At 57.6% G+C, this 9,922-nt stretch overlaps 1 protein-coding gene across 1 annotated transcript; it reads left to right on the top strand.

The window, feature by feature from the left end:
* Positions 1 to 779: 779 nt before the first annotated feature.
* Positions 780 to 9,313, top strand: Cbx6 (chromobox 6). The gene is made up of 5 exons (XM_028871168.2): positions 780 to 980; positions 1,163 to 1,206; positions 1,355 to 1,420; positions 1,555 to 1,621; positions 5,550 to 9,313. The coding sequence occupies exons 1-5, from the start codon at positions 912 to 914 to the stop codon at positions 6,552 to 6,554; spliced, it is 1,251 nt and encodes a 416-aa protein (XP_028727001.1). The 5' UTR covers positions 780 to 911; the 3' UTR covers positions 6,555 to 9,313.
* The last annotated feature ends 609 nt before the right edge of the window (positions 9,314 to 9,922 follow it).

The raw sequence follows: 9,922 nt of genomic DNA, 5'->3' as shown, positions 1-9,922 counted from the left end.
TGGCGGAGTCAACCTCGCATCTGTGGGCTGTAGGATAGTACTGTGGCCTGCGGCCTGGAAATCCGAAAACAGATTCGACCACGGGGGCGGGTGCTGCAGAGTGACCCAAAGAAAGCCCGCTTTGGACTCAATCGGGCATGCCGGGAGGTTCTCTTCCGAGTCCTTTTCCTCTTAACACACCGCCCTCGAGGTCAGCTTGCAGGTGCTGCTCAAGATCGCGGTCGCAGCCAGACCTGGGTCACCTCCGCCTCCACCCCCCCTTTCCTGCGGTGGCGTTTTTGTTTTAACTCATCTGAACCGGTTACAAAACCACACTCCCACGAATACATAAATAATGGATGGGGTGATGTATTAAAGAAATCCCCACAAGGCCTGGTAAAGCTGCAGCGAATGCATTTCTGCTGTATCATATTTAACTGTTTGCAAACGTCTGCAAGGAGGATGCAGAGCGCCTGCAGACTCGGGGACTCATCGCACCTCTCTGTCCAGGGCCTGGCAATTCTAGCATGAGGAGTTAAAAGGAGGGTAGGAGGTAGCAGGGATCCTGGCCCTTCAGGATGAAGCAGGACAATGTAAAATTGCACTGCACCTCACCCGGCTTGGCACCAGCCACGCATCCATCGGTCTCCTGCCAGGACTGCGGCGGAGAGGACAGGCCCCTTTAAGAGCCAGCGCGCGCCCCCGCCCCGCGAGCGCTCTTTTTCCCTAGCAACCGCCCCGGGGGAGGGGGAGGTCCTGGCAACGGAGCTCAGGCCCCGAGCGTCACGTGACGGCCCGCAGCTGGAACGCGAGCACGCGCCCCGCCGAGCGCCCGCCCGCCGGGGGCCTGAGCGCTGGGGCGCGTGCGCGAGCGGTGCAGCACCGGCCGCGGGAGCAGGGAGTATTATGGGCTGTGGGTGCCTCTGAGCAAGATGGAGCTGTCTGCAGTGGGCGAGCGGGTCTTCGCGGCCGAATCCATCATCAAACGCCGGATCCGCAAGGTGAGCTCCCGGCCGGGACGGCCCTGCGCTCCCCGCGGCCGTGTCGGAGCCCGCGGGCCCTCGGGGCGCAGCGGTCCCGCTAGCCCGGCTCCCTCGGCCACCCCCGCGCCGCCGCCTCCTCGCGTCCCTGCATCCTCCCCACCCCCACCCCCTATTTTTTTTTCCCCCTCTCTGTTTTTCAGGGACGCATCGAGTACCTGGTGAAATGGAAGGGGTGGGCGATCAAGTGAGTATCGTGGGGTCGGTGGCGTGGGGACCGGGGAGGCGGCAAGAAGGCACTTGGGCCTTGGGTGGGGGGTGCGTGCTTGCGTCCTCGAGGTGTGCCTCTGCCCCTTGGGTTTTCATTTTGCTTTTCTGCACGCGTGACTCGGCAGGTACAGCACTTGGGAGCCGGAGGAGAACATTCTGGATTCGAGGCTCATCGCAGCCTTCGAGCAGAAGTGAGTTGGGGAGGCTGGCCGGCGCGGTGGGGCGCCGTGCAGGGAAGCGGGAAAAGCGGGCTGGGCCGGGGAGTGGGGCCCGGGAGTGGGGCCCGGGAAAGGGACTCTTAATTTTTGGCGTTTCTTGGCTGCAGGGAAAGGGAACGTGAGCTGTATGGGCCCAAGAAGAGAGGACCCAAACCCAAAACTTTCCTCCTAAAGGTAACCTGGCCCAGCCCCAGCAGCCCCCTCTTGGGCCCCCAGCCAGGGCGCAGCACAGGCCCTGCATGGGAGGGACAGATCCGCCGCTGCCTAGGAGGGCAGGCTTTTCCAGAGGGGCCCCAGCTGGGCAGGGGGTGGTTGGGAGTCCCTGACAATTCCCTGGCAGCAGGCCGCAGCCAGCTCAGCCAGAGGGGCCTGGGAGTGGGGTAATCAGGGGTGAAACCGGGGACTGGGGGTGGGGATGGGCTCCAGGAAGCGAGTGGGTGAGGCAGGTCGGGGCATACTCACGGGAGGAGGTGACCAGGAAGCTCTTTCTGCTTTTCATCACCCCCAGCCTTAAACACACTGGCCTGTACTGTGTGTGTTAGAGCCTTGGAGCTAGTGAGTGGCAAGCCGCCCACCCTCCTGACCTGGAGCAGCCCACCTCTCTTAGAGTGGATTCTGTCTGGCCTTTCCCACAGAAAAGGGGGGAATTTGAACATGACCTTACATTACTTCAATTTGAGTCTGATCATCCAAACCCACCCTGGACTACCAGCTTTGGGGTCCTGAGCCCGTCTACCCCCCCATCCTGGTATTTCTGGAGGTCCAGTGAAGATGGGGTGGAGCATGGTGAAGCCTAGCCTGTTTGCATTGGCGAGGGAGCAGAGAACTTCAGAGGTAGCCATCTTGGAGAGTTAGGGGTGTTTTGTTTTGTTTTTTGATGAGGGAAGAACAGAGCCTGGGATGAGGAAAGCAAGATGACCCGTGTTGTCCACTTAAGGCTAGGCTGCAGGTGGCCTCTTGAGGCCACCGTAGTTTCCCTAAAGGACTAGGGATGCCTCAGATTTTCTTCCCAACAAATTTGGCACCAGAAGAACAGGAAGGGCTCCTTGGAGAAGAGACTGCAAGATGCGAAACCTCGTAATCTCCAGTTTGTCCAAAGCACGCCATGCTCAGTGGGGGCGGGGTGGACCAGTCCCGCTGACAAGGCCAGCACTCCCCGCCAACGGATTGGGCGTAAGGGTTAGCCTTGGACCAAAAGCAAAAGTGGAAAAAAAAAAATGTTGGTTTCTAAAATTCTATAGTTTTGCACCCCACTCCCCGCCCCCAATCGCGGTGCATCTTCAGGCATTCACGCAGCAACCTTAACCCTGATGCTTGCGGGTGGGGAGGGGTGGGCGGAGCAGCTGGAAGACTGGTGGGCTGTGTTGACAGCTCCTCAGCGCAGCTGGAGCGCCCTCTGGTGGCCAAGGCGGTAATGATCTTGAGTATCAATTCTCAAAACACCTTTTTCTTAAAAGTTGTAAGTTTCTGGGCTGCCCCGCCCCTGGGCCCAACAGCGCCGAGTCCTCTGCCCCAATCATCTCCTTCAATATCCTCAACATCCCAGTGGAGTTGGGAGTACTATCCCCATTTTACAGATGGAAACAGTTTTAAGAGTGACGTTGAACACACCCACAGGAAACGAGGCTGAGAGTCTCGGGTGCAGGGGGCAGAGCTGCCTACGGTAGCAATCTTAATCCAGGGTTTAAGAAACAGCAGGACATCGAAGAATATTTGTGAAGGGATGTAGAGGTAGCTTGGGCTGGACCTGTTGCTTTGTGGTTAGGAGGCAGTCCAGCAAAATGCACTTAACATTTTCTGCCAGGAGCTATGCCGAGCGACATGGAAGCCGTTTTGAGATTGCTGGCATATCCCCGGTTCACACCCGGGAAAAGAAAACAGGTCGATAATTTGCCCTCCATCACAGAGAGCTAGCGGCAGTGTCTAGATGCTGTTGGTAGTGCATCCCAAACCCTGGGGCCACTTGTCAGAGTGCGCTGACTGTGTTCTCTGCTGTGACATCCGAAATCCACTAGTCAGACAACCTGGGGAAAATACAGACCTTTTTCTTTTTAATATGTGAGGGTTTGCATGTATGTGTGCCATGTTCATGCCTGGTGCCCATGGAGGCCAGAAGAGGATTCTCAGAATTGGCGTTGCAGGCAGTTGTGAGCTGCCTTGTGGGTTCTGGGAACTGAACCTGGGTCCTCTGGAAGAGCAGCCATTGATCTTAACCTCTGAGCCATCTCTCCAGCTCCAGGATTGTATCTTAGGGAAAGCTGATTTCTCAGAAGCCTGGCACCAACAGGTAACTGTGGCTTGTCCCAAGTACTGGCTGCCTCCAGATGTGTGGTCAGCAGGTGCTTTAATGGTCAGGGAGAGCGTTATGGCACGACCCATTTGGATAGCACAGAAAAAAGAGGATGAGATTAGACCACTGTTTACACACATCCTCCTACTCCGTGGAGCCTCTGTCACCACTGGACTTCTGTAGTACCTAGCAAGTCAGTGTGGGGGCTGGAGAGATGGCTCAGCAGCTCAGAGTGCATTGCCCTACCAGAGGGGCAGACCCCCAAACACCTGTAACTCCAGCTCCGAGAGATCGGACGACCCGTTGTGGCCAATGTGGGCATCCGTGTACATAGACATTAAAAACAAAACAGGTCGGGGAGTTGAGGTGAGACGCAGTGAGTGAATGCCGTACCCTTGTTTCTGAGGAGATTCCTTAACTCCCCTGGGGATGTGGCTGGGAAGAGATGGAAGGGGCCTTGTGGAACCCAACTGGCCGAGAGAGGAGCTCCGGGAGCTGTCTCTTCCCACCTGGGTGCTGCCACCTAGTGTCAGTGAGTGTTGACAGGGACGCCCCAGCCTGGGTGCAGAGCCCCTGAGGGTGTGGGGTTCCTGGTAAGACATTAGTTCACCACAAGCCGGGAGAGCCCTGACGGGTGACAGTTTAGGCTTGTCAGGGGGTTATACAGGCTGTGTCTTTGTATTGATTAAGCATCCAGTGTGTGGGGACTGGAAATGGAGAGCTCCCCCAAGCACAGATTGCTCCTGGGGGCCCTGACAGATTAACCATGGGAATGAATCCCTCCTCTGCCCCTGAAGTCACCCAACTAGATTAAGGCAGTCACAACCTAACCAGGTGCTTTGCCCGGCTGGCCATGGAGACGTCTGTGAATGCTGGCCATTCTAAGTCTTCTGGCAAGGGGTGGACCCAGAGCTCCAAGAGCCTTTGGGGTGGGCTCCCCATGAGGTAGCCGCCGAACTGCTGTTGAACCCTGGAGCTTTTCAGAGCTCACACTTAACTCCCCCCTCGGTTGTCTTGTCTTCACCAAAGGCCTAGGCTGGCTTCTGGTACTGGCTTCTGGGTATAGGTTTTGGGATCCACGGGTATGGGTAGGATGAGGGCAGAGAGGCAGGCCTGGGGGCTGGGGCAAGGGCCTCTCTAGAGGTGATGGTCATCTGTGGAGTCAGGGATGGGACTGAGAGGTAGGGGGAGGGAGGATCTACCTCTGTCCCCAAGAATTAGCCCTTGGAAGAGTCCCAGGCTTGGCTGGGATCCTTCATGGAGGGTTCTCTCACAGGGTCCCTGTCGTTGTTGCTGAGTCAGCAAGTAGCCAAGTGGAACAGCGGACGCTCGCGCACATACACACATGCTCATGCACATTTAGTGGTATTGAAAAAGACCATGCCTTAAGAATTGCCTGGCTTTGGTTGTAGACAAGTTATGGCTTACTTTTTTTTTTTTTTTTTTTTTTTTTTTTGAGTATCGAGCAACCTTAGGCTGGCCTCAAACATACTGTGTAGCTGAAGATAACCTTGAACTTCTGACCCATCTGCCTCCATTTATGGAGTACTGCCCCACCGTGACAGCCGACAGGTTTATGTTGTGCTGGGGAACCTAGGGCCCCTGCATGCTAGGCAAGCACTCTTCCATCTGAGCTGCGTCCTCCCCTCCCACCTCCCAGTCCTTTTCTTTTTTGTCTGAAGGGTCCTAAGTCACTGATTGTTCTGAGTAGTCTCCTGAATGTATGCTGACGGAGCTCAGGGCTGTCTGGCTTAGAGGTGTCCAGGGGTTGTTATGAGTCTTGAGGTCCCACCCATGCCCCTTTCCCCGCAGGCCCGGGCCCAGGCGGAGGCCCTCCGCATCAGTGATGTGCATTTCTCGGTCAAGCCGAGCGCCAGCGCCTCCTCGCCCAAGCTGCACTCCAGCGCCGCGGTGCACCGGCTCAAGAAAGACATCCGCCGCTGCCACCGCATGTCTCGCCGCCCCCTGCCACGACCAGACCCACAAGGGGGCAGCCCTGGCCTGCGCCCACCCATCTCGCCCTTTTCTGAGACGGTGCGCATCATCAACCGCAAGGTGAAGCCCCGGGAGCCCAAGCGGAACCGCATCATCCTGAACCTGAAGGTGATTGACAAGGGTCCGGGAGGAGGCAGCCCTGCGCAGGGTGCAGGGGCGCTTGCCCGCCCCAAAGTCCCATCGCGGAACCGGGTCATTGGGAAGAGCAAGAAGTTCAGCGAAAGCATGCTGCGCACCCAGATCCGCCACATGAAGTTTGGCACCTTTGCGCTGTACAAGCCCCCGCCCGCCCCTCTGGCGCCCTCTACCGCGGGCAAAGCCGACGTGGCCTCCTCCGGGCCTGGGCTGCTCCTGGCCACCCCAGCAGCTGCCCCCTATGACGCACACAGCTCCAGCTCTTCCGGCTGCCCCTCACCCACACTGCAGTCCTCTGACCCAGACGATGCACCACCCAAGCTGCTACCCGAGACCATGAGCCGATCTGCTTCCAACTGGCGAGAGCCAGAGGTGCTGGATCTGTCCATCCCTCCCGAGGCCGCTGCCACAGGCCAGCGGGCGCCTCCTGATGCCGCCGCTGCTGCTGCTGCGGGCCAGGCGCTCCACACAGCCCTGGAGCCCACAGGTGCCTCCTCCTCCGAGCCCGAGGCTGGGGACTGGCGCCCCGAGATGTCGCCGTGCTCCAATGTCGTCGTCACAGATGTCACCAGCAACCTCCTGACCGTGACCATCAAGGAATTCTGCAGCCCTGAGGATTTCGAGAAGGTGGCCGCTGGGGTGGCAGGTGCTGCAGCGGGGGGTGGTGGCACCGGGCCAAGCAAGTGAGGGGCTTCCCCGAGGAGGGAGGCTTTGGGGGGGGCCTCCTTCCTGGAGTCATCTGTGTGCTCCCACCCCGTCCCTGCCCTCAGACCCGTTTGCCTGTGCTCTGCTTGCCTCAGATGGCTTGGTGTTGACCCAGGGATGGGGCTGGGTAGTCCTGGACATGGTTAGGGTTCTGGTAGGGCACAGGAAGGAAGAATTGCTCCCTGGTGTCCCCGGCACTGTCCCTGACTGTGCAGGTGGGGCCCAGTAGGTGGCTTCTGGGGAAGCCCAAGAACTTGGGGTTCAGGTCCTACCCACACCCCACCCTGCCTCTCCTAGCTTGCTTCTTGCTGTGTGTGCAGTGTCCGGCCTCGGTGCTATCTTAGCGGCTGCAGGCCCCCTAGGAGATCCCACCTAGGGTGGGCGCAGTCTCGTAGTGCCCCCTGGGACTGAGTGAAGGATGAGGCCGAAATGGGCCCCTCCCTCGCGCTACTCGAGGGTGGCAGCGGCTGGGCCAGAGGCCCCCTTCCCTGCTTGCCTGTATCTGGACCAGGCCCACGCAGATCTTGTGTCCCACACACCCTGTCTCTATCCAGAACCCCCTTTGAAGGTGGAGGGGCTGCAGACATGGCACCCTGCCGCGGCCTCTGGGCATCTGGAAGCCTCCTCCGTTTTCTACCAAAGGTGCTGTAGGAACCTGCTGTGGAAACTTGTGGCTGTGCATGTGTGCTTGCCCTTGGCTTGTTGTTGCGTGGATCCTTGTGTGTGCTGGGTGCAGGGTTTCGGGCTTTTCCTGCAACACCCCTTACCGGTTGATTCCTCAGAACAGGGTCGCTGAAGGCGTGGCCTCCCTTGCCTTAGCCAGGCCTGGCACAGTCGGGTCTGTGTGGTTTGCCGTGGAAGCCACAGGCCTCTCCTCCAATCCCAGGTTCCTGGGGGACATGCAGCCCTCACGCCCTTCACACGGCGGCCAGCATGGTGGGACTGTGTTGGGGGGGTTCCAGCTCCAGCCTCCCTGGTTGCAGATGTAGGTGGAGGAAAGAAGGCCTGGAGACCTCCCAGGGGTCTTTGATTTCTCCCACCCTCCTTGGCTTGCTTTGAACTGCTGAGCTTCCTGGCCTTCTAGCCTGTTGGAAGACTCTGGGTGCCTTGGGCAGCTTCTGTTGCCCTCTGCTGCTAGGGAACCGGGGCATCCACGCCAACGGCAGAGACCAAAGCCCCAGTTTCAGGCCAGGCACCAGAGGAGTGGGCGGGCCAGTGGGCAGAGGGAGGATGCCTGTCCCCGGGCAGCACTAGGGACCCCACTGGCCTACCCTTGGCCTGGGATTCACTTGGGTGTTGAGTGGTATGTTCCTGTGTGTACCCTGGGCTGGCTCCTGGTGTACCTGGCCCTGGTACCTTGCTCAGAGCATGGTGAAAGGCGGAACCAGCTGACCTGAGGACAAGTATTCTGGTCTTAGGAGAAGACGTTCTTCCTCCCCCCCCCTGCCAGGGTCTGCGGCACAGCCCCAGCCCTCCTTTCCCCCAGGGTATGAAACCGGGGTCCTCACAGGGTTTGGGGGGGCCACAGTCCAGGTCCCGCCTTGTCCTGTGCTAACCCCAATACCGTCCAAGTGCCAATTGGCTTTTCCCCCAAATAAGGGCTGGTATTTCACCTCTGTCCCCAGAGGCGATCTCCCCCTCCCCCTCCCCCGGGTGGGACACCACCACCTGGGTGCCAGTTACAGGTGTTTGCGGAGACCATAGAAATGTGTTTTCCTGAGAGTCTGTGTCATTTGTGACCTTTTTTTGTAAAGAAGTTGTGTTTTCAGAGGTGATTTTATGACAGGAACGTGAAAGAGTTAGTTTTGCAAAAAATGAAAAAAAAAAAAAGAAAAAAAATTTAAAAAGTAAAAAAAAAAAACAAAGAAAAGAAAAAATAGAAAAAAAAATATTGTGGGATTCCTAAGAGTGTGGGGTGGAGGGAGAGAGCTATTTAAAGAGGACACAGGAACGCACCGATTGCAGAGCTGAGGTGGTAATGTCAGGGTGAGGTGGAGGCCTGAGCTAGCTGCTGGGTCCCAGGGTGGAAGGCACCCGAGAGATGGCCATGGCTGCCCTCCTTCCTCGGCAGCAGGCATGGCGAGTCTCCTTTGGTGACCTAGGAACAGACTTCCACTCCAGCCAGTCCCCAGGGCACTAGCAGGAAGCTCGGGACAGGCAGGTGTTGGTCGTGGGACGCCTTGGGGACTGGATTCACTGTGCATTTTTTCCCCAAGGAAGACTTCTCAACCACGCGCTTTTACTTCTCACCAGCTTGCTGGGTTGTCTGGTTCCCTGTCACTCCAGTCACCCTAAAGACCCAGACACCCATGAGTTCCCCTGGCTTGGAAAGGGATGCAGTCTTCAGAGAGCTGCTGCTGGGGTGACCCCCTCTGTGGATGCGGGGAAGGCATGGGGGGATTGGCGGTGAGCAGAATCTTCCCTCTCCTGGATAGCCTGGCGTGAGAGGCCTGGACCTCTGCACAGACCCCACGCAGCAGCCTTGCACCGTCAGCCTACTGCAGGCCCCTCCCCCACCCTTGCTGCTTTTTGTTTGCCTAATTACCAAGCGGAAGTTGCAGTCCGGTGTGCTTTATTTTTGTATGTGAAATGACCTCCCCCCACCCCACCCCCCGACGGTCATGCCCTGTAAATGCACCCTTCCCACCCACTTGCCAGGAAACGGGAGTAGGTGAGTCCCCAGGGTCTTGTTGGGTTTTGAGATGGAAGGTTGGGACCCATTCCTGTTGAGTGAGTGAGTCCTACTGCAGAATACAGGGCGTGCAGAGATGCAGACGAGACCTCCACATGAACAAATGTCTTTAAAAAAATAACATGTAAGTAGTTAGTACAATGCTAGTATGACATCTGGGCCAGTACGCTTCCAGCCTTGCCCAGCCACCCCCAAAAGGCTACGAAAAATTGAGACCTCCTACTCCTCTGAGGCAAATAACATTCTGATTGAGCTAGTGCCTCCTCAGAGCAATGCACTCTCAACTAGCATTCCAATGTGGGAAGGGGGTGGGACGGGGGGAGAAGAGAGTGTGTATGGTGCATGCTGTCAAATAGGGGCCTAAAGCTTACTGTCAACTGAGAGGGCCGTTGAAAGAGGGGCTCTAATAAGCGCGTACCTAGGACTTGCGCGTTCTGGGGCCCTTCCAACTTATGAGGCTAACCATGGCTGTAGCACTCTAGAGGGATGTGACATTGTGCTATCGCCCACACATGCTCAAAGATCCAATTTGGTCCTATGACGAGACTTGAGTATTACCCCGTTCTAGCGGAGATAAACGTCCCGATATGTGCTATGCAGTCGAGAGTATAAATCTGAGGCATCCTAGTACGCCTGCCAGCCCCAATGGCGCTTCTCC

This window comes from Peromyscus leucopus, chromosome 20 (genome assembly GCF_004664715.2).
Source record: "Peromyscus leucopus breed LL Stock chromosome 20, UCI_PerLeu_2.1, whole genome shotgun sequence".
Taxonomy (NCBI): domain Eukaryota; kingdom Metazoa; phylum Chordata; class Mammalia; order Rodentia; family Cricetidae; genus Peromyscus; species Peromyscus leucopus.
The sequence above is the reverse complement of the archived record's forward strand: the minus strand, read 5'-3'. Positions and strand labels throughout refer to the sequence as shown.

Bases quoted from the DNA above. Each gene is read 5' to 3' on its own strand.
- Cbx6 (XM_028871168.2), top strand. From the start codon at position 912: ATGGAGCTGTCTGCAGTGGGCGAGCGGGTCTTCGCGGCCGAATCCATC. The intron at 981-1,162 runs GTGAGCTCCCGG...TCTGTTTTTCAG, and splicing joins TCAAACGCCGGATCCGCAAG to GGACGCATCGAGTACCTGGT. The intron at 1,421-1,554 runs GTGAGTTGGGGA...TCTTGGCTGCAG, and splicing joins ATCGCAGCCTTCGAGCAGAA to GGAAAGGGAACGTGAGCTGT.